At 52.5% G+C, this 23,444-nt stretch overlaps 2 protein-coding genes and 1 non-coding gene across 3 annotated transcripts in view; all 3 read right to left on the bottom strand.

The window, feature by feature from the left end:
• Positions 1 to 7,821, bottom strand: part of OTUD5 (OTU deubiquitinase 5) — a 36,652-nt gene extending 28,831 nt beyond the window's left edge. The window contains 2 exon segments of the mRNA XM_033201177.1: positions 6,446 to 6,729; positions 6,732 to 7,821. Coding sequence (XP_033057068.1) covers positions 6,446 to 6,729; positions 6,732 to 7,038 — 591 coding nt within the window. The 5' untranslated portion in view covers positions 7,039 to 7,821.
• A 780-nt stretch (positions 7,822 to 8,601) lies between these two features.
• Positions 8,602 to 8,708, bottom strand: LOC117078608. Its single transcript, XR_004435056.1, has one exon. It is a non-coding gene; the product is annotated as a U6 spliceosomal RNA (small nuclear RNA).
• Positions 8,709 to 10,402: 1,694 nt separating this feature from the next.
• On the bottom strand, positions 10,403 to 21,789 carry KCND1 (potassium voltage-gated channel subfamily D member 1). Its single transcript, XM_033201878.1, is given in 8 exon segments — positions 10,403 to 12,230; positions 15,797 to 16,046; positions 16,320 to 16,417; positions 16,501 to 16,585; positions 16,685 to 16,847; positions 18,877 to 19,159; positions 19,162 to 19,193; positions 19,195 to 21,789. Coding segments are annotated over 8 exon segments (1,959 nt in total). The 5' UTR covers positions 19,995 to 21,789; the 3' UTR covers positions 10,403 to 11,982.
• Between the last annotated feature and the right edge of the window lie 1,655 nt (positions 21,790 to 23,444).

The raw sequence follows: 23,444 nt of genomic DNA, 5'->3' as shown, positions 1-23,444 counted from the left end.
TGGGTGGATCACGAAGTCAGGAGATCGAGACCACCCTGGCTAACACAGTGAAACCCCGTCTCTACTAAAAATACAAAAATATTAGCCAGGCGTGGTGGTGGGCGCCTGTAGTTCCAGCTACTCGGGAGGCTGAGGCAGGAGAATGGCGTGAACCCGGGAGGTGGAGGTTGCAGCGAGCTGAGATGGCGCCACTACACTCCATCCTGGGGGACAGAGTGAGACTCCGTCTCAAAACAAACAAACAAACAAAAAAACCAAAAAAAACCACAGGCAACCCATCCAATGAGAAACATAGACACAATAGTCTCTAAGGACCAACACAAGCCCTCCAGGGCAGAAGGGGAGAAGCACAAGGCACCAACATTTGGTTAGGCCACTGAGGGCAGGAGGATAAAAAACCTCCAAGATCGGCCGGGCGCGGTGGCTCAATCCTGTAATCCCAGCACTTTGGGAGGCCGAGACGGGTGGATCACGAGGTCAGGAGATCGAGACCATCCTGGCTAACACAGTGAAACCCCGTCTCTACTAAAAATACAAAAAAACTAGCCGGGCGAGGTGGCGGGCGCCTGTAGTCCCAGCTTCTCGGGAGGCTGAGGCAGGAGAATGGCGCGAACCCGGGAGGCGGAGCTTGCAGTGAGCTGAGATCCGGCCACTGCACTCCAGTCCGGGCGACAGAGCGAGACTCCGCCTCAAAAAAAAAAAAAAAAAAAAAAAAACAAAAAAAAAAAAAACACCTCCAAGATCGCCTGGGTGCGGTGGCTCACACCTGTAATCCCAGCACTTTGGGAGGCCAAGGCAGGCGGATCACCTGAGGTCAGGAGTTCAGGAGATCAGCTTTGCCAACATGGTAAAACCCCATATATACTAAATATACAAAAATTAGCCAGGCACGGTGGTGGATGCCTGTAGTCCCAGCTACTCGGGAGGCTGAGGCAGGAGAATCACTTGAACCCAGGAGCCGGAGGTTGCAGTGAGCTGAGATTGCGCCACTGCACTCCAGCCTGGGCAGCACAGCGAGACTCCACCTCAAAAACAAAAACAAAAACAACCCAAGATCCTGTTATTCAGTAATAGAAAGGAATGAAGTACTGATACATGCTACAACACGGATAAGCCTTTAGCATATTATGCTAAGTGAAAAAAGCCACATAACAACTGCATATTCTATTATTCCATTTACATGAAACATCCAGAATAGACAAATTAATCAAGCCAGAAAGTAGATGAGTGGTTGCCAGAGGCTGGAAGGGGATGAGGAAATTGGGGGATCATGGGTAAAGAGTGCTGGATTTCTCTTTAAGGTGATGAAAATGTTCTAAAATTGACTGTAGTGATGTGATGGACGCACCAATCTGTGAATATACTAAAAGCCACTGAACTGTACACTTCAAATAGGTGAAGAGCATGGTACATGAATGCTCATTTAAGTTGTTAAAAGAAACACACCCAAGGGCTCAGCACCAGCCAAGAAGGATGCTGAACACTGCTTGAAATGTCCTACCACAACCCCCAAAGGCCAAGGGGTCCCACTTAAAACTTTCATGAAGGGTGAGGGGAGTGGGAGCAGGGAAGAGAACTGTAACTTGCTTCAGAGCAATGAGTCCAACCTCCCTCCTCACCACTACCCATTTCATGGAGGGAGAAACTAAGAACCAGAAAAGGGAACTGGCCGAAGACCACACAAAAGCTTACTGCAGAAACAGGACTCAAATCCACATTGCCTGGGAAAAGACCCCTTCCTGCTTTCCCACCAGCTAGCTACCCAATTCCAGTTGGGGTAAGAAGAACCCAAGAAATCAGCAGGTTCCTAGATGCCAAATGAAGGGCCTTTGCTACCAAAGATAGGTTACTAGGAGTGGACAAAGGCTCCTAGGAAGAACGAAGATGAACCTGGGGCAAACTGCCCATTCTAGGCAAGAGGAAGAACCAGTCAAGGTCCAAGGCGAGCAAGATCAGATACACCTGGGCATGAACAAACTTTTGCAAAAAGGGCAGCTGAGGGGGGAAGTAGTTTACCTAAAGCTATAAAGCAGGTAAGGAGGAGGTGCTGAAGTCTGGAAGGTGATGAGAGAATTGAGGGATGATGGCTCAAAACTTGCCTTGCTCCAAAGCCCCAACTCCACACACAACTCTACCTCCACACCACTATCCAACAGGCCTCCTGACAGGAAATCCCACTGAGCTTGTTCATTACAACAGGGCTGCCCACAAAAAAAGGCTGTTCAGGCCGGGGCGCGGTGGCTCAAGCCTGTAATCCAGCACTTTGGGAGGCCGAGACGGGTGGATCACGAGGTCAGGAGATCGAGACCATCCTGGCTAACACGGTGAAAACCCGTCTCTACTAAAAAATACAAAAAAATTAGCCGGGCGATGTGGCGGGCGCCTGTAGTCCCAGCTACTCGGGAGGCTGAGGCGAGAGAATGGCATAACCCGGGAGGCGAAGCTTGCAGTGAGCTGAGATCCGGCCACTGCACTCCAGCCTGGGCGACAGAGCGAGACTCCGTCTCAAAAAAAAAAAAAAAAAAAAAAAAAAAAAAAGGCTGTTCATCAACCGTGAGCCTCACACAAACAGGCTGCTTGTCCTGCCCACCAAGCTTGGATGGCTGAGAGGGAACAGAGGAGCAGGAAGAGAGAGGAGAAACCCAGTTCCTCCTCAAAAGACTTCCACCATTCTTTGCCACCTCCAGGTCCAGAGAGCTTTGGACTGAGTTCCCTAAAATCCCAAACAACACCTCACCAGCATCTTGCCTGGCCAGTGAGGAAACTGAGGCCCAGAGCGCATAGGTAGAACCTACCCTGGTTCATCCAGCAAAGCCCTGAAAGACCCAGAGTTGGAACCCAGTCATCAACTATGGTGCCACACCCAGCTTTTTCCACCACCTCAGTTCACATGCCCCCTCTCAAAGAGCTCTGTGGGGTCTCCAAACTCAGGATGCTTACAGGCCAACCTTTTCATAGAGCAGACTCTCAGCAAGACAGCCATGCCTGGGAACCCCTGACATCACCACTCACCCAGCACCTGGACCCCACGGTGCCAAAGACTCCTAAAGGAAGTAGGGATACAAGAGAATTAGGACAAAGAGGAAGCCCAAGCAGTCAGAACCCCAGAATCGCCATCCAGACTCCCTCTTAACGCGCCTCTCTCCAAGGGATCCAACTGACCTCCAGACTACAAACACCCCTAGTGATAGTTTAGGACCAAGATTGGGGTGGCAGGAGGAATCTTCCCTCTTCTCATCCCCAAAAGTTCTCAAGTTGGACCAGGTGAGGCAGGGAAAAGAGGATCATCTTATTTGTCCCAAAAAGTGTGGGGACAGAAAGCCTCTCTGTCATGGGAAGGGCAGGTTCATGAACCCACAGAACTTGATTTTCATATTCTTTTTTTTAATTAATAAAGATGAGGTCGGCCGGGTGCAGCAGCTCACGCCTGTAATCCCAGCACTTTGGGAGTCCGAGGCGGGCGGATCACGAGGTCAGGAGATCGAGATCATCCTGGTGAACATGGTGAAACCCTGTCTCTACTAAAAATACAAAAAAATTAGCCGGGCGTGGTGGCGGGCGCCTGTAGTCCCAGTTTCTAGGGAGGCTGAGGCAGGAGAATGGCGTGAACCCGGGAGGCGGCGGAGCTTGCAGTGAGCAGAGATAGCGCCACTGCACTCCAGCCTGGGCGACAGATCAAGACTCCGTCTCAAAAAAAAAAAAAAAAGTGAGGTCTCACTATGTTGCCAAACAGGTCTTGAACTAGGGCTCAAGTGATCCTCCCGCCTCAGCCTCCCGAGTAGCTGGGACTACAGGCATGCGCCACTATGCCCGGCTTACTTCCATATTCTTATGAGGACAAGTATAAGAGAGGGACTGCAAGGGGCATAAGGAGGTGTTTTTGAGTTACCATGGCAGCACAGGATGTTCTTTCTCTCTGTTGATGGAACCAGGGATGTATGGCTCCCTGTTTCTAGAGGAGGAAAGAAACTACCCAACCAGAGGGAGAAGAAATAACTGGTCTTGACCCTTGAGTACAGATGGCTTATCGTGCCAGAATTAATGATGGGAGGAAGGGAACAAGAACAGGGAGCTCAAGACAAGGCTTGGGGCCCCTGTGAAGTACAGAAAGATTTACTGAGCCAAGGGGAAAAGGAATGTGGGAGGAGAATTTCCCCAGAGTGGCGATGTCCCAAACCCCTTTCCTGTCCCTGGGAAGAAAAAAGCTTGTCAAAAGCAGTTCAAAACTTATTATATGATCTAGAGGTGAGAAACAAGCATAGCTAGGTCAGGGAGAAACTTGGAATCGCTCCTGGTTTCAGAAGGGAGGCTCCAGACTCCATGTCCCCAGGACCTGACAATCTTCTCATAGAAAGGAGGAGGATCTTCTTGGTCCTGGCCATGAGGGAGCTCAGGATAAGGGGTCATATGCCCCTGAAGAGCATCCAGGTCCTTCTGTCCGATGGCAGAGGATGACCTCACGTTCCTCTCCCAGTACAGAAAGGAATGCCTGGTGTGGTAGGGGGAGAGCCTCATGCCCAAGTGGGAGCCAGGCCCCAGTCCCTAAGGCAAACGATATCTTGTCCCAGAGAGGAAGCTCAGGCCCAGACTCTTTTCCTCAGAATCCTACCCTATTCATGTCCCCGAAAGGAATTGGGAGTCTGAGGCCCAAGTCCCTGAGGCAGGAAATCTTACGTCCCTAAATGACCCCTATGACTAGGGTGTATGTATGTTGTCTGAGGTGAGGTGACAGTACCCTAAGGACAGGTTCAGAAATCAGGTCCTAAGGTGGGGAACAGGCCTTCGCACACCTGAGGTAGGATTCAAACCCTTGGAGGTAGACTCAGGACCCTGTTCCACAGGGATCCTTTATCCATGCCCCAAGGGAAGGGTCTCAGGGCTCAAGTGTCAGGGGAGGAGTCCTCCTGTTTCTCAGGGGTACACCTTAAGTTCCTTGAGGAGGAAGCTCAGACCTTACCTCTAGACACACAAGTCACCAGGGTATGTATGAGTCTCTCGTCCCTGAAGGAAAGCTCAAGTGTCCTTGGCACAGTGGGTCTCAGGCCCTTAAATGTAGGCAGAGATCTGTAGGGAGGCCCCAGACATCATCTCTGGGATCCCATGTTGCCCATGTCCCCTGAGGAGTAGTCTCAGGCTCAAGTTCCCAAGGCAAGGGTTACATGTCCCTGACAAGAAGCTTAGGCCAAAGAGGGGAGGGCCTCAACCCCTGTTACAAAGGGAAAATGGGATACTGTATCCCCAAGGTATGTTTCAGTCCCTTATAATTGGGGTAAAAAGGTCACATATGCTTGTGGGGTAGGGAGTCTCAGACCCCCAAAACCACTCAGACACCAGTCTTGAGAAGAAGATTCTTCTAAGGCTTCACCTTGTCTGAGACCTTTGCAGCAGGACACCACGCCCCCGAAGAGGCCTCAGACTCGGTCTCTAAAAACCTCAGTCCATAAGCAGGTGGATCTTAGGCCCTAGGATCCCACGCTGTGAGTCTTCATTTTCCTGAAGAAAGGTTCAGGCCCCTGGTGGGGGCGCTGAAGGCCCATCTCTTCTTACAAGAAGCTTAAGATCCTGAAGAGATTCAGGGCCTTGTCTCCGAAGAGGTAGGTCTCAGCCACTGATAGGCAATGCAGACCTTTGTCACTCAGAAAGCGGATGAGTCTCTTGTACTCAAGTAAAGCTGCTGGTCCTTGGGTGTTGGTTTCGGTCCCTGTCCCCAAGGGCAAGGGAATCATATCTCCCTGCGAAAAGTCTTACATCCCTGGAAAAAGCTTAGAAGATCCCTGTCCTTAAAGGGAGCATGTGGTGTGTGTGTCAGGACCTTGATTCTACAATAAGGACTCTCAGGACCTGAAGACAAACTAGGATCCTTGAGGTCTCAGGTCTGGCTATTCAGTGGTCCTGTGCCATGTTACCTAGCGAAGCGGGAGAGGACTGTCCTACATGCAGAGTGTTTCAGACTCTTGAAAGGGCTTAGGCTCCTTGGGGATGTTCAGACCCGATCTCTGAGGTCTCCACCTTATTTGACTTTCCTGGAGGGGGAATCTCAAACTTCTATCCCAGAGAAAAAGAGCTCTTAAGCCACTGAACACAGACCTAGGTCTTTTGGAAGACCTGAGACTCCTGCTCATGAGGGGCGCGATCCTACCTGTCTCTTGGAGAATTCCCACCTATTGGCCTACAAGATGAGGTCCCAAGGACTGAATGACGACTATAGACCCTAAAAGGGCCTCGGATCCCATCTTTAAGTCTGCCACCTTTATCGTAGCCTCTAGCCCCAAATCCCTGAGGGAGAAAGAAGGCGTCTCACACCCCTACCACCAGAGAAGACTGTCAGGCCCAGTGAAAACGCCTGAATCCCTTGGGGCGATCTCAAACAGCCTTCCTTGAGTCTCTTCACAGCCTGGGGGTCACATCTGCCGTAGCCGCCCACCCCTCATCCCGCAGCTCTTACCTGCTCGACAGTGGCAGGGTCCATAGCCTCGATGCGTGCTGCAGCCGCCTCATACTCGTCCTCACTGTTGTAGCCTGCGCCGACCTCCTCACGCTCGGGACTGCCCCCGCCAACCGCGCCAACCCCGGGAGCTTGACGTCGCCGCTTGCTGTGCCCAGGCCCGGAGCAGCAGCCGCCCACGCCTACGGCACCACCCACACCCACCACCACGCCCGCGGCACCCACACCCGCCGCCGCTGCGCCCAGCGCGTCGCCGGGACCGCCGCCGGGACCACCTGGCCCCCGCAAGGAGGTGGAGAAGCCTGTTGTGGCCGGGGACCCGCCACTGCACCAGGGGGCACGGCCAGCGCCCAGCGATGAAGTGCGCCCGGCGGTCCTGGTAGCGGGCCTTGAGGCGGTGGCGAAGCTCGCGGACGGGCCCCCACGACGCCGGAGTCACGGTCGCGATCGCCGCCGCCCACGCCCGTGCCGCCGCCTCCCACGCCCACACCCCCGCCGCGCCGCGGCGCCGGGGGCAGCGGCCCGGGCGGCGGCGGCTCGTTGGCGGGGTCGGCGTCGGGAGGCGGCGGCTTCTTTTTGGGGAGTATAGTCATGGCTGCACCGCCGAGTACCCCCCAACAAACCCGGCGCGAGGCACGCCGGGAGAGAACCCGGATGAGGGCTAGTGTAGTGCGCTAGGCACGACGGGAACGGCGAAACCCGGATAAAGGGATCGCGGCACCGGTTCGAGAACCCTCGGCGGCGGCGGCGCGCGGGTCACGCCGGGAGGAAACCCGGATGTAAAGTCCAAGATGAAGGCAGTGCGGCGAGTTTGTCGTAACCTTCTCTCCAAGTCCAGCAAATTTATTGCTACGCTTGTTCCGGCCTTCTGCTTCAAAGGAAACAGAACCAAAACAAGCACCTCTTCGCTCCGCCCCCTCGCAGGTTCTTGCACTACCGGGTGGGGCTCCGGGGCGCTGCGCACGCGCGCCAGGGCACAGCCACGCCCCTTGCTCGGAAGTACGTGGGCAAAATCGCCGCCGCAGCCACAACAATTGCGAACACCAACCAATTGAGCAGCTGCGTGGGTCCTCGACGACGCCCACGGGCCAATCACAGACGAGTGCTCGCCCTCCGGTGCCCTCCGTCTCAAATTTCAGTCAAAGTCGACACCCTGGTTCTCAGCCTTTCTCCCCGTGGGTCCCGTCTTGCTCTTCACTTTTCTCCCCGAAGCTCTGACTCGCAGTCGTCGGTACTGCGGACGGACAGCGTGGCCTGTCCCACGTACGACAGGAAAAACACCTCCCCTCCAGGCTTCCAACTTGAACGCTGTCAGCCGGAATGACTGGAAAACATCAACACTCCCAGAGCATAGCATTTCCCCTCTAGCGTCACTTCCGGTGCCACCCACCTACAAATATCCTTCCGGGGGAGGCGGACACCGCTTCACCCCGGCAACAGCCTGAGTTCTGCGGTGATTGGTTAAAAGACGCCGTCACTCGCGTCATACCGACCAACCTTGGGACAGACAAGCACCGTGGGGACAGTGGTTGTTTGGGGAACAGACACGCCTTCTCTGGCACCACAGCACTCTCGCCCTCGCGTTGACCTCCCCGGCCCTATGGCTAGTGCGCAGGCGCGGCCCAGCCTTTCCCCCCCCACCCCAATCGAGACGGGGGTCTCACTCTGTCGCCCAGGCTGGAATGCGGTGGCGTGATCATAGCTCACTGCAAACTCCAACTCCCAGGTTCAAGCGATCCTCCCGCCTCAGTCTCCCGAATAGCTGGAACCGCAAGCGCGCATCACTACGCCCGGCTAATTTTTTTTCACTTTTTTGTAGGGACAAAGTCTCGCTATGTTGCCCAGGCTGATCTCCAGCTCCTGGGCTCAAGCGATCCTCCCGCCTCGGCTTCGCAGAGTGCTGGGATTACAGGCGTGAGTCACCGTGCCTGGCCAAGCCCAGCCTTTTTCTGAAACTGAGTTTGCTTGGGTCGATCGAGGTTTATGAATCAGCTCTGTCACCAGTCAGCGTCTCGAAATGGGGTTGGCAGAATCCCTGCTATTGAGTAGCTGGAGAGCTACACGCTAATCCTAGCTCTGCCCTTCCTGTCTGATTGATCTTTGTCAGTCATTTAACTCCCACCCCGTCCTCAATTTTTTTTGTTGTTGTTGTTTACTTTTTTATAGAATGCTTCACGTATTTGCGTGTCATCCTTTCGCATAGTGCCATGCTAATCTTCTCTGTATCGTTCTAAGTTTAGTATATGTGGTGCGAAGTGGGCACCCATCCTCAATTTCTATTCTATAAATTGGCAATGATAATTCCAATCTGAGGATCAGAGATTAATGCTTCTGAAGGGCCTGGTGTTGTGCCCAGCACATAGGAAGTGTTCAATAAAGTAGTCTGCATGGTGGTGCAGTGGAAGGATCCCAGGCTTTGGAGCCAGAAAGACCTCAGTTCCAGGCACAGATGGACCATTACCAACTGTATGATCTTGAGCAAGTCATTGTGTTGCTTTTGAGATTACCCATGTGTAAAACGAGAATGATAATGCCTGCCCAGACTACCTCAGGGAATGGTTATGGGGTTCAGATGAGTTGATGAACCAAGAACTTGGAGTTCACTTCCAGTCTTAGGAGACAAGCCATACAACAGGTTGACTGAAAGAGACCATGGGAAAGCTGTTTTGAGTATAGCCTTGCCTCCCTTCAGATACTAACCCTAGTTGAAGTTCTTCCCTGAAAGGTGTAAGTAATAAATGGGTTTTAAGTAGTGTTTTCTGCTCATGAGACTTAATGGGAGGAGGGGACTTTCACATTTACCAGGACTGTTGTGTTCATGGCTCTGTGCCAAATGCACATTATCACATTGAATCTTCTCATGATCATCTCACTCCAGCCCCATATATTTCACTCACTACACATCTAAACCTGAACTCAAGATAGTAATCATGGCTACCCTTCACCAAGTACTTACTATGTACCTAGCACTGAGTGCTAACAGCTTTGATGTTCCCTTTACCAGGGAATAGCACTCCCATCCAGCCGTTGTCCAAGCCAGAACCTGGGAGTCAACCTGACTGCTCTCCTCTTCCTCAACTCCACATGCCTGTCAATCCTAAGTCCTGCCAATTCTACCTCCCAAATCTCTAGACTCTCCAATTCTACTGCCACTACTCTAGTCCAAGCCACTGTCCCCTACCACCTAAACTATTATAAAAGCTCCTCCCTACTTTTCTTCCTCCAGGACTGTTTCTCTATATCTGCTCTCCACAGCCAGAATGATCATTCTGAAACACAAACTTCATCATGACTTTTCTGTTTAAAAGCCTTTAGAAGTCCCCACTATCTTTAGGATGAAGTTCAAAATTCACGTCATAACGTCAAAGCTTTTTGTTATCTGGCCTACCTCCCATCTTCTCTCCTCACAGCCCCACACTCTCCTCCCCAGCTGGACTGAATACTGTTAGTTCCCCAAAGGCCTGAGCTCACTCTCTAACCTCCAGATCATTGCACAGCTGTTTCCCTCTGCCCAGAACATTGCATCCTTTCCTTTGCTGCCTGGCTAACTCCAACTCATTCCTTGTGTGTTGGCCAGGTTAAGTTCTCCTGCCATCTGCATGCTTCTATAACCCATGGATCTTAGTTCTGCCACACCATGTTGTAATTACTTGTCTGCCTTCCATGCTCAACTATACATCAGAGACAATGTCTACTTTGCCCACCTTTGTATCCCTAGGGCTGGCACATAATGGAAGTTAATAAATATTTGGTGACTAAATTAATTATCCCTATTTCACAGATTAGCAACCTGAGGCAAGAGAAGGTAAATGATTCTCTCACCCAGGGACTGGAACCCAGATCAACCTGAATCGATGGTCTGTCTGCTCAGTGCTCTACAGAACTCAGCCACACCTAGCCTAGTGTAGCCAGTAGCCCAGAAGAGAGAATGTAGGGGGCGTCCACAAGGAAAGGAAATTCACCAAACCAAGTGATGCTTTTATTAGGGTTAAATTCAGAGTTGTTTGCTGTCAGGAAGCCTGGGTTTAAGTCTCCTCTAACTGTGTGTTTCTCTGGGTCTCAGTTTCCCCATCTGTGAATCAGGAAGCTGGCGCGGATGATATCCAAGGAGGAATGTCTCAGGACCCCCTGGCCTGCCTCACTGGCTGTAGATGGACTCCTCAAACACGTTCTTTCATTTCTCCTGGATCCCCATCTTCCAGAATACATCACCAACCATCCATCTCCCATACCTTGACCCATACCAGCCCTTCTCCTAGCCAAAAGGGATTGAAATCAGAGTGTTTTCAACCCCCAAGCCCAACCCAGCCCTCAAATCCACAGAACCAGGAGATACTCAGTCCTCATCTCTCCTCTCAGGTTTATTGACTGATGGAAACTACATCTTTGTCAGTCGCCAGCTCCATGGGGACAGTGCTGGGGACAGGGAACTGAGATGATGCCAGATTTCAGCCTGAGAGCAGAGTTCTGGAAGGTGACCCAAGAGGGAGAAGAAAGAATATGGGAAAAGGAATTGTGGGGAGGAGGAGGAGAAGTTCCTCCTGTCTCCTATAACTCCCAAAGTTCAGAAACATCCCAGGCCTGAGCCCCTGATGCTTCTGGACCCTTGCCCAAGAACATGGAATCAACCCATGATCTCCAAATACAGCCCAGCTCTTGCTGGTTGCCAGGCTCTTATCTCGGCCAGTCCAGACTCCAGCCCAACCCAGGAAGGAGGCAAACCAGAGGAGAGAGAGGAGGGAGGAGTAGTTAGAGGTGGCCCCTCTGATTAGGGCAGATGTAAATGCTGCAGCAAACTGGTCAGAGGCTTTGCATAATGACACGGCAGCAGCTGCTATTGCTAGAGTTTGCTGGGGGCCTGGCAGAGGACAGGGTTGCGGGGTCCCATTTCCAGCAGCCAGGGAAGGGGATGGTAGAATTTGTGCTATCTAAGTGTGTGTTGGGAGAGGCAGCCTGACCCCTCAGGCAAGGCCTGGGGATGGCAGGTCACTGCAGAGGCCACAGCCCATGAAGCCTGTGTTTGCATTCCAAGCTTCAGAATCTGGGAGTTGTTGGGCCAGATGGAGGGTGAGGACCTCGTGTAGAGGCCAGATCAGAGGTGAGGGATCTCTTATCTGAACCTCCAAAGCTCCATATCCCAGCCAGAGGGAGGAGGAAATCTCAACTCTCCTTCTTAGGCCAGACCTCAGATATCAGATCAAAGCTTTACCTTCAACTGAGAGCCCAAGGGGAGGAGCATGCAGGAGTCCAGCTGGGAGAGTGGGGCCAGCCAGTGTGTGCGGGGCAAGGAGGCCAGGGGCCTGTGGAAGCCCAGTACTTCAGCTCCCACCAGGAAAAATGTCTGGGGTAGGGGGAAGTTTCCCATTTCCTGGCTACTTCCCCACTATGTGGACCATTTCATGAAACTCCATTGCATAGTTCTCAGTAGGGGGGCAGAAGGGGTGTCCAAGCCTGCCTCTCTCTGCCTCCCAAAAATATGGCTTTGGAAAGGATTTCCCAAAAATGAAGAGGACCTTCTGAATGGGCAGGTCTACCCCTCACAGGGAAGAGATCTTGACGGTCTCAGGGAAGAGGCAAGGGGTACCCAGGCTGGAGTTCCTGAGGGTGCTGCCGGCCCTGCTGCCACCACCAGGGGAGGAAGGTTGACTCTCATCTGGGGTGTTGGCAGGAGGGGTAGGGATACTGATAATGGCAGCCACGAAAAAGTCCCGGCTGTCGCAGTTCAGGTCAAGGCTGTCATGGGGCTTGGCATTGAGGCTGGAGCGGCTGTGGAGAAGATGGAAGGCTCTTAAAAAGTTATCTTAGGCCGGGTGCGGTGGTTCATGCTGTAATCCCTGCACTTTGGGAAGCCGAGGCGGGTGGATCACCTGAGGTCAGGAGTTCAAGACCAGCCTGACCAACGTGGTGAAACCTGGTCTCTACTAAATACAAAAAATCAGCCGGGCATGGTGGCGCATGCCTGTAATCACAGCTACTTGGGAGGCCGAGGCAGGAGAATTGCTTGAACCCAGGAGGTGGAGGTTGCAGTGAGCTGAGATTGCACCACTGCACTTCAACCTGGGTGACGGAATGAGACTCCATCTCAAAATAAATAAATAAATAAATAAATAAATAAATAAAAGTTATCAGCCAGGCGCGGTGGCTCATGCCTGTAATCCCAGCACTTTGGGAGGCCAAGGCGGGTGGATCACGAGATCAGGAGATTGAGACCATCCTGGCTAACATGGTGAAACTCCATCTCTACTAAAAATACAAAAAATTAGCTGGGCGTGGTGGCAGACACCTGTAGTCCCAGCTACTCAGGAGGCTGAGGCAGGAGAATGGCGTGAACCCAGGATGCGGAGCTTGCAGTGAGCCGAAATTGCGCCACTGCACTCCAGCCTGGGCGACAGAGTGAGACTCAGTCTCAAAAAAAAAAAAAAAAAAAGTTATCTTAATACTTGCCATAGCAATCATGGCATTTATGAGCACCTACTGGGTCCCTGACACTATGCTAAGTACGTAAGTACTTCTCCTGCATCCCCAATTATGGTGGTAAAGAGTGAGGACTCTAGAGTCAGACAGTCCTGGGTTCACATCCTGGTCCTACTTTAACCACTCCAAACCTCTCTCTTCTCTTCATCTGTAGCGTGGAATGAACACTATCTCCCATAGGGTTGCTGTGGAGATTAAATGAGATTGAAAATGTTACGAAGTGCTCAGAGCAGTGTCTGGAACACAGTGAGCATAAACATGAAAATGTTATCTCTCATGGTTACTCCTAACAGTGTCCAAGTCCTTACAAAGTGTCTACAGTAGGATCTAAGGTGGGACCCTCACTCCTTTCTGAGTTTGCCTCTTACCACTCTCCCCCTAGCTCACTCTCCTTCACCCATGATAGCTTTCTTGCTATGTCTCTAATGTGGACCCACATCTGCCTCAAGGCCTTTGCACAGGCTGTTCACTCTGCTTAGAAAGCTCTTCCTCTGCATGGCCCACTCCTTTGCCTCCTTCAGGTCTTGGCTCAGTTGTCACCTCAGTAAAGCCTTCCCTGACCACACTATTAAAACTGCATCAGCAACTGAGAGTGGTGGCTCATGCCTGTAATCCCAGCACTCTGAGAGGCCAAGGCAGGTGGACCACCTGAAGGTCAGGAGTTTGAGGCCAGCCTGGCCAACATGGTGAAACCTCATCTCTACTAAAAATATAAAAAATTGGCCGGGTGCGGTGGCTCATGCCCGTAATCCCAGCACTTTGGGAGGTCGAGGTGGCCAGATCACAATGTCAAGAGATTGAGACCATCCTGGCCAACATGGCAAAACCCCGTCTTTACTAAAAATACAAAAATTAGCTGGGCATGGTGGCACGCACCTGTAGTCCCAGCTACTTGGGAGGCTAAGGCAGAGAACTGCTTGAACCCGGGAGGCGGAGGTTACAGTAAGCCAAGATCGTGCCACTGCACTCCAGTCTGGGCGACAGAGCAGGACTCCATCTCAAAAATAAATAAATAAATAAATATATAAATATATAAATATAAATATAAAAAACTAGCTGGGTATGGTGGCGGGCACCTGTAATCCCAGCTACTCGGGAGGCTGAGGCAGGAGAATCGTCTGAACCCGGGAGGCAGAGGTTGCAGTGAGACGAGATTGCACCACTGCACTCCAGCCTGGGCAACAAGAGCAAAACTTCATCTCAAAAGAAAAACCAAAAAACGCAGCCAGGCAGGATGGCTCATGCCTGTAATCCCAGCACTTTGGGAGGCCGAGGTGGGTGGATCATGAGGTCAGGAGATTGATACCATCCTAGTCAACATGGTGAAACCCTGTCTCTACTAAAACACAAAAACTAGCTGGGTGTGGTGGCGCATGCCTATAGGCCCACTTCTTGGGAGGCTGAGGCAGGAGAATCGCTTGAACCCAGGAGGCGGAGGTTGCACTGGGCCAAGATTGAGCCACTGCACTCCAGCCTGGCAAGAGAGCAAGACTCAGTCTCAAAAAAAAAAAAAAAAAAAAAAAAAAGCCCGGGCGCGGTGGCTTATGCCTTAATCCCAGCACTTTGGGAGGCCGAGGTGGGCAGATCATGAGGTCAGGAGATCGAGACCATCCTGGCTAACACTGTGAAAACCTGTCCCTACTAAAAATACAAAAACTTAGCCAGGTGTGGTGGCAGGCACCTGTAGTCCCAGCTACTCAGGAGGCTGAGGCAGGAGAATGGCGTGCACCTAGGAGGCAGAGCTTGCAGTGAATGAGATCGCGCCACTGCACTCCAGCCTGGGCGACAGAGCGAGACTCCATCTCAAAAAAAAAAAAAAAAAAAAAAAAAAAATCTGCATCACCACCTGCTCTATGCTTTTTTTTTTTTTTTTTTTTCTTTTTTTTTTTTTTTTGAGACAGCGTTTTGCTTTGTTGCCTAAGCTGGAGTGCAATGGTGCGATCTCAGCTCACTGGAACCTCCACCTCCCGGGTTCAGGTGATTCTCCTGCTCAGCCTCCCAAGTAACTGGGATTACAGGTGCGCGCCACCACACCCAGCTAGTAGTTTTGTATTTTTAATAGAAACAGGGTTTCACCATGTTAGCCAGGCTGGTCTCGAACTCCTGTTATCCGCTCGCCTTGGCCTCCCAAAGTGGTGGGATTATAGGCATGAGCCACCACACCTGGCCTGCTCTATGCTTTCTAGCCCCCATCCCTGACAGACTTTTCTCCTTGGCGTTTACAGCTGTTTGATATGCTATATGATCTATGTATTTGTTTATTAACTGTCTTATCCCACTAGAATAGAAGTTAACTGTCTTATCCCACTAGAATAGGATACAGGGGCTTCTGTCTGTTCATTGACTGCCACATCCAAGTTGCCTACAACTGTGCCTGCCACACAATAGGTGCTCAATAAACATTTGGTGAAAGAATGGATGAAGAGGCCAGGCGAGGTGGCTCATGCCTGTAATCTCAGCACTGGGAGGCTGAGGCAGGTGGATCACTTGAGGTGGAGTGTTTGAGACTATCTGGGTATGGCAAAGCAAAACCTCTCTCTAAAAATACAAAATAGCTGGGCATGGTGCATGTGTCTGTAACCCCGCTACTCATGAGGCTGCGGCAGGAGAATCGCTTGAACCCGGGAGGTGGAGGTTGCAGTGGGCTGAGATCTCGCCATTGCACTTCAGCCTGGGTGACAGTGAGACTCTGTCTCAAAAAAAAAAAAAAAAAAAGAAGGATGAAGAATGAGATCCAGACAAGAAAAGCTCAAACTTCCAGCATGGAGGGGTTTGGGTCGAGCTTGACTTGCTAGGTCTGGAGTCATGGAATCTCAGAGCTTCTGGTCTAAGCTCTGAGCTTCCCCAGGTGTGGCTAGCAGGTAGGAGGTGCTGGACCTCTGGGGGCAGGGCTCCTGCGCAGCCCTGCCAGCATGTCCAGCTCCTGCATGCTGCCACGGCTGACTGAGGCAGTGGAGTTGGCAAGGCGGATGGCACGGCGCTTGGCCCTGCGAGGGCAACAAGAAGACAGCAGGCTTCCATGTCCCATTGGCTGGGAAGACACAGAGGTGCTGCGGCTGGTGCGGCCACCTGGCGAGACGGCTCCCAGGGCTTGGCTGAAGGTGAGCTCATCTGTGAACTCATGACACTGTGGGCAGAAGGGAGGCGGGGTCACGGGGCATCCCATGGGAGCTGATCCCACCCTCAAGCCTTTGCTCAGGCTGTTCTCTCCTTTCTGTAAATTGCTCCCTCTTGCCTTCCCTTGCCCATCCTTCAAGGCTTGGCTCTCCTGTAGCCTCTTCCAGGAAGCTCTGTGTGATTTCCACAATTTGTAGTGAGCCTCCCATCCAAGGGAGAGAGCTGGCATGGCCTCAGAGGGACCCCTTTCTATTCTGCTATACCACCTCACATTAGGCCTCACCGTTGTCTTCTCTAGACAGTGCAGCAAGTGGTGATGTTGCTGTTCAAAGGCAGAACGGTTCCTGACACAAAGAGCCTGTTCCTCGCCACTGCCGCTGCCTGGAGTGGATGGAGCAGAGCAATAAGGGCAGCACCTTCATCCCCCTGTTATGGCTCACTGCAACCCCAATCCAGGCCCCAACCACTCAAGGCCCCAATTCTGCTGTACTGCAGGAAGGCATTGGTGGTACCACTCTTTGCCAATCGGATCCTTGCCAAGCGCACCTTCTGCAGAGACAGGAGATAAAAGGTCAGGTGGGTAAGCCCCAAAGTAGACTGGCCTGGGGTGTAGGGAGTAGGAGGTGCTCGGATGGAAAGTGCAGTTACCTGCTGTGCTCGGCGCTTGTCAGCCCGCTGGTTCTGGTGGTAGATGCGGCTAAAGTTGGACACAATGACTGGCACAGGCAGGGCAATGACCAAGACGCCACTGAGTGAGCAGATGGACCCGAAAATCTTGCCAGCAATGGTGCTGGGCACCATGTCTCCGTAGCTGGAGTGAGGGGAGGTAGGCCAAGGTCAGGAAAAGTGCCCACCTACCTTTCAGTCCCCCACTCCATCCCATCTAATCCGGACTAGCTCTGTGACCCTGGCCAGGCACTCAAACCTTCTGAGCCCCTCAGTTTCTTGCTCTGTAAAATGTTGGGGAGTCAAGTGAGAAATAGGGCTGGCCCTCAACCCCTACCATCTGCTGCCCCTGTCCAAGCTACATACCAAGCACCTGAGTCAGCTAGAAATCTATGAAAACCAACAGAGGGGAGCATGAGGAAGTCACAGACAGTGAACACAGCCTCCTGGGAGGAGAGTCCCAGCACCATGGGCCAGTCGAAGGGCTTCAGTCCCAGGCTGAGTGTTTTGTTGGTTTTGGCTGCCTCTCTTACCCGGTCTAGGTAGGACCCCTTTTCATTTCCCTGTAGGGGAATCCTTGAAAACTGTCCACATATGACAAAACAGGGGAGAGCCCTTGAAACCCCCCTGTTTCTCCATGGCCACCCACCTCCCATAGAGTAGAGCCAAGCCAACCTTACTAACTTGTTCACAGAGAGCTCCCCTGAAGATCAGGGAGGTTCTGTAACTGACTCGCCCAAGATCACACTGCATATTTTTGTTCTGACCACAGAACCAATCAGAACTCCTCCACAGAAACACAGCCTCTGCAGTCTTCAGCCTCTAAGCCTTTTCTCTGTGCCCTAGGATGGCTGTTCCTTATTTTCTGTATTTTGAACATTTTAAGCATTCAGGACTCTGCTCAAAAGTTCTCTCCAACTTGGCCATTGCTGGCTTCTGATGTGTCATCTCAGACCGTGTCCTCAACTATGAGACATGGGCAGACATCCACCCTCACAGAGTTGTTGTGAGGACTTGAATAGAGTAAAATCAAAATACTCAGTTCCAGCCTACTGTCAGCGCTCTGTATTTGTTTGTCGGTCTGATCCTGGACCTCCAACTAGAATTGGGGTTTCTACGTTTAGAAACCAAACCCAATCAACTTTTTTTTGTTACCTCTCTATGAAAAACTGAGCAAACCCAATTCTTCATTCATTCCTTCAACGATACTGAGCACCAACTGTATACCCAATCCCAGTGATGAAAACTTAGAGAAGGATCACAGCATCTGCCCTAGACAGTATCTTAGAAAGCTCATGAGTTCGATGATTCCATTTGTACTTTTATCCGAACTCTGTTTCTTCTGCAGGGATTGACCAAAAAAAAAAAAAAAAAAAGCTGAAAACATCTTGTTCTGGGAAACATCAAGAATCACAAAGGCACAGAAGTAGTGCCCCCACCCAGCAGACAATTCTAGAAGGTTGGGAGACATGGGTTCCCAAAACAGAAAAAGAGGTGCTAGAAAGCCAACACCTATGTATCCTGCACCAGAAACATTCAGAGAACTTTCACAACTGTGATGTCATTGAATCCTCTCTAGATGATGAAAGGATCAGCATTCCCCATTTTACAGAGGGAAAACTGAGGCCATGAGACAACACATCAACAGAAAGAGAGCACTAAGACAATCCTTGAACCCAAGTCTCCTGCCTAGAAAATCAAGGCATTGTCAGAGCTGGGAGGGATCTGAAGAGTAAGTCCAGCTCCTTCAGTTTGTACAGATTAGCAAACTGAAGCTCAAAAAGAGAAAGAGGCCAGGCACGGTGACTCACGCCTGTAATCCCAGCACTTTGGAGGCCAAGGTGGGCTGATCACCTGAGGTCAGGAGTTTGAGACCAGCCTGGCTAACATGGTGAAACCCCATCTCTACTAAAAATACAAAAATTAGCTGGGCATGGTGGCATGCACCTGTAATCCCAGCTACTTGGGAGTCTGAAGCAGGAGAATCACTTGAACCCAGGAAGCAGAGGTTGCAGTGAGCTGAGATCTTGCCACTGCACTCCAGCCTGGGCAACAGAGTAAGACTCCATCTAAAAAAGAAAGAAAGAAAGAAATAGATCATTTCTTTAAACTTCCTAATTTTACAGAAAGGGTGAGTGTAATCGGGCAGCCCCCAACACGGAGTCCGCACTCACCCAAGCGTGGTCATGGTGACAATGGTATACCAGAAGGCCGCAGGAATGCTTGTAAAGTTGGTCTTGTTTGTGCCCTTCTCAGCATAAAACATGACAGTGGCAAAGATGATGATGGCCATGGTTAGAGAAAAGAGGAGAAAGCCCAGCTCAGAGGCACAGCTCTTGAGTGTGTAGCCCAGAATCCTCAAGCCCTGTGAGTGCCTGGAGAACTTGAAGATGCGAAACACCCGGAACACACGCAGGGTGACAAAGGCGCCTGAGACATCGTCATTCTTGGGCACCAAAGCCCAATGTAGTAGGGCAGGATGCCACCACATCATGAGGCTCATGACACTCCGCAGGAAGCGGCAACGGCTGGGGGCAGCAAACAACCGCAGGAGGTATTCACCTGTGAATATGAGTACACAGGCTGTGTCCATGCAGAAAAAGGCCTGTGGGAAGCGTTCGCCACAGGGCTGCTCCCTCGAGGACCTGCGTGCAGCGCCACGGCATGGGATGGTCTCCACCACATTGGCGATGACTGACACGGCGATGAAGAAGCCGGTCACATAGTAGAAAACGAGGGCTGCAGTGCTCGTATGTGGATTCTCGAAGGCCCGCCAGAGCCGCTGCCGCAGGGAGCTGCCCGCAGGCAGGGCTGGGCCGTCCCCGGCCTGCTCGGCCTCCTCATCCTCTGCCAGGCGCTCGGCATTCTCCTTCTTTCGGTCCCGATACTCTTCAAGGCAGCAGTCACCAACTAGCTCGGGGACCAGGCCATAGAAGGCCAGCTCTTCGTCGAAGGCCTGGATGCACTCCTGCCGTGGGCAGTGCAGCCGCCCCGTTCGGTAGAAGTTCAGCACATGGCGGAACATGTCAGGGTCGCGATCGAAGAAGTACTCGCCTGAGTCAGCATCGTAGAAGAATTCCTTCTCCGAGCTGCCCAACAAGGTATCTGGGTAGCGGTCCAGCGTATTCTTCCAGGTCTCAAAGCGCCGTCCGCTCACGTTCACCACCAGAACCTCATCTCCTCGAGATGTCTTCACCCCCGGTGCCGGAGGCAGGGGCTGTTGGGCCAGGGGCAGCCAGCCCACCGCTGCCGCCCGGGCAAAAGGCAGCCACGTGGCCAGGCCTGCCGCCATCGTGCCGCTCCCCAAGCCCAGGGAGACTTAGTGAGGGTGGCGTGTAGTAAATGTGGCTGTCTCCAGGATGGTGGGGGCTTGGAGACGCCTTGAGCGCACCTGAACAAGGAAACTGGGGTGTCTAGAGGCCAAGAGGAACCAGGAGGAAGAACTAGAGAGATGGGAAGGAGTTTGGGGGACATTTACAGAGCCTAGAGGGGACTGGGCAATGTCCTGAGGGACTAAGAAGGGACTTGGGGACATAGAGAACAGAAAAGAGGTGTGGGATGGGGCCAAGAAGGAGCTGAGGAGGGTTTAGAGAGACTGAGATGATTCTAAGGAGTTAGCCTGTGCCTGAGAGGTGTCTGGGGGCGTCTAGAGGGGCCAAGAAACACGTGGGGAGTTCTCTACACTCTCAAGAGTCTCAGGGAAGGCAGAAGAGCCTGGAACTCCTTTGTGGAGGTGGAGAGGAGACTGGGGCATCCACAGGGGTAGAAATGGGACCAGAGGTGCTTGAAAGAGACTGAGAGTGTCTGGAAGTGGGGGTTCTAGAGGGGCTGAGACAGGTGAGGAGGGTTGTCCACACCCTCAAGCTTCTAGGGGAAGCATAAGAGGGTTAGACCCCCCTCATGGATCTGGAAAGGGAGCTGGTGCATCTCGAGGGGTGGCTGTGGATCCAGGAGGTTGTAAAGAGGCTGAAAGGTGTCTTGGGACTGCCTAGAGTTGCCAAGAATAGCCTGGGGGGATGTCTGTACTCCAGAGGAGTTCTGGGGAAGAAAGGAGAGGCGAGGGCCACCTAGTAGGGCTGGAGAGGGGAAGAGGTTATCCAAAGGGGTAGATAGGGGGCTGGGTTATTTTTTGAGAGGCTGAGAGTTATCTGGGGGAGGTGGGTATCTAGAGGGGCCAAGAAAGCCTGGTCGACAGTCTCAGGAGTTCTACAGGGAGGAAAAAGGGGCCTGGGGAATTCCAAGGGGCTGGGACTCAAATGTTAGGAAGTTGGGCACAGTCCCAGAGCACCCAGGGGATCTATGAAGACTAAATAAGAGGAAGAGGGTTACCCCCAAAATGGGGTTAAGAGGAGGGTGGGGTGTTGAAAGGGAGTTGGGTGTGTCTCCAGGCAGGGGGGCTCCTGGGCTTTGCAGGAAGCTGGCAGGGGAGGCCGGGAGAAGGCTGGGTCCCACCGTTGGGCAGGTCTGGGGAAACCACACCCGAGGGGCTGGCGTTGTGGCTGGCAGTGGCAGTAGCAGCAGCGGCAGCAGGAGGAAGAGGCAACCCAGCCAGGCGTAGGAGAGAAGGTGGCATAGGCAGGGAGAGGGCGTGGGGTCCACGGAAGGAGGCCTGGGAATGGCAAGGTCCAGTGGGACCCCTGGGGACTATCCCAGGATGGGCTGGGGCGTGGGGGCTGGACCAGGGAAGGATGAGGACAGCGCTAGTGGTGGTCCCCCTCCCCCTCCCTCTCGGGCCGTCCTCACCTGTGTCCCCGTTGCAGCAGCAGCAACAGCGGTGGGGCTGGGGGTACCAAACACCCGAGCTCCTGGCCCCCTCTGCAGAGCTGCCTGAGTTCTCCTCCTCTGGCTCTCTCTCCCCGCCCCTCCAAGCTTGCCGGGAGATGGAGGGAGGCAGGGAGGGGCCTCGTGGCTCCCCGAGCCCCCTCCCCTAGGACAGCCAGAGAGGGACCCTGGGGAGACTCCGCCTCCTACAAAGCTGGTTGGGCCTCAGTCGCGTCATCTGGAAAATGGGGGTGGCAGGGAACTTTGCCAATTCTCTCCACCTCCTTCCTGGACTCCCCTCTCTTCCTGCCCAGCTCCTACCCCCTCTGCCCCCAGGGGCCCCCACCCCCACTCGCCTGAATCAGCAGCACTTAGCAGATCCGATCGATGGGGAGGCGTCTGTTAATGGCCCCAGAGAGGAGTGCCACAGGGAATGATGCAGCGCTGTCCCCTCCCTGCCCCCCCCCCAGGACTGTGGAAGGGCAGGAGAGCCAGGAGTCGGGGGTATTGCTGGGGAATGTTCTCTAGATGGCCAACTTCCGAAGCTGCCCCTTGAGGGACGCAGCATGGGTTAGAGCCCCGCTCTAAGACTTCGGCTGTGGGACTGGAGCACACGACTTCCTGTTTTTAGATATGAAATGAGGATAAAGGGAATGTAGAGGGGGACAATCCAGGTCCCACCCCCCTACCAAGTCGTCTCTCAGGCAGGCCCCACTCTGAGGGGGCAGTCCTCTTATCTGTCCACATCCAGTGGCCTCAAATCACACCTCCTCCGCTAGAGGGCTCTGCTTCTGGATGGCAGGAGCACTGATTATGGAATGCCTCTGGTTGGCTATGGGTGGGTTCAGACCCCACCTTTGCCACTGACTTGCTGCATCCTTGAGCAAGTGACTTGCATTGTTTCCTCACTTGTCAGATGGAGAGACTTATCCCAACTTGATAGCATCATTTGGAGCATTACATGATGTGAAAGGTGATAGCACTGGACACAGCACACACCAGGGATGCTTAATCTTAATAAAGGAGTGTGTGACAGGGGCACTGTAACGCAGGGCAGGCCTAGCCTTTCATCCAATTACCCACCCATGTAATCGTCCATTTGCCCACTTGGCATACTCCTGATTTGTCCATTTCTACATCCATTCCTCCACCTACCCATCCATCCATTCTCCCACCCACACAACCAATTACTCTACCCATCCCTCCACCCACCCATCTGTCCACTTAGTTGTTAATCTACCCACCCACTCATTCATCCATTTGTAAGTTCACCCCATCTGCCTAACTATTTGCCAATCTATCTGTATGTATCCATCCTCCACTCATCTCTTCCCACCTGGAATACACGCAGGGTGACATCCTCTGCCCTTCGCTGTCCATACATAGCTCCACTCATCATTTCTTCTCCCACTCTTTACCCTTCCCATTCGTGAGCTCATCTACCCATCCATCCATTCCCCTAACCATTGGTCCATTTACTCCCGACCTGTCCACAAACCCATCCATCCACCTATCTACCTAATTCATCCACCCATCCATTTGTCCATAGACCTATTATCCATCTGTCCATTTACATCTCTACTATCCATCCTCTATTTATCCACCCACCAATCTATCTATCCATTTATTCATCCAACCACCTATCCATCCATCCATTTATTTCCCAACCTATCCATCACCAACCTATCCATGCAACTGTCCACTTATTCATCCATCTGTCCATCCAACCACTTATCCATCCCCCCGTCTATCTACTCATCTATACCCACAATCCCATACATGTCTACCCATGTACATATCTGCAGGTATTTCAGCTCCACTCAGTTTGAGGGGCTGGTCAGCAGTAAATGGAGACAGGCTGGATGAGGGTGAGGAAAAGAGAGTAACATTGCAGCCAGAGACCTCCCTCCCTATTCCAATAGTGTGAACCTCCCCGCCCCCAGCACGTCCCTCCTGGTTGAAAAGAATGAGACGAGACAGT

The sequence above is a fragment of the Trachypithecus francoisi genome, unplaced genomic scaffold (assembly GCF_009764315.1).
Source record: "Trachypithecus francoisi isolate TF-2019V2 unplaced genomic scaffold, Tfra_2.0 Lachesis_group6, whole genome shotgun sequence".
NCBI classification, from domain to species: domain Eukaryota; kingdom Metazoa; phylum Chordata; class Mammalia; order Primates; family Cercopithecidae; genus Trachypithecus; species Trachypithecus francoisi.
This window is presented reverse-complemented; position numbering and strand designations above follow the sequence as displayed.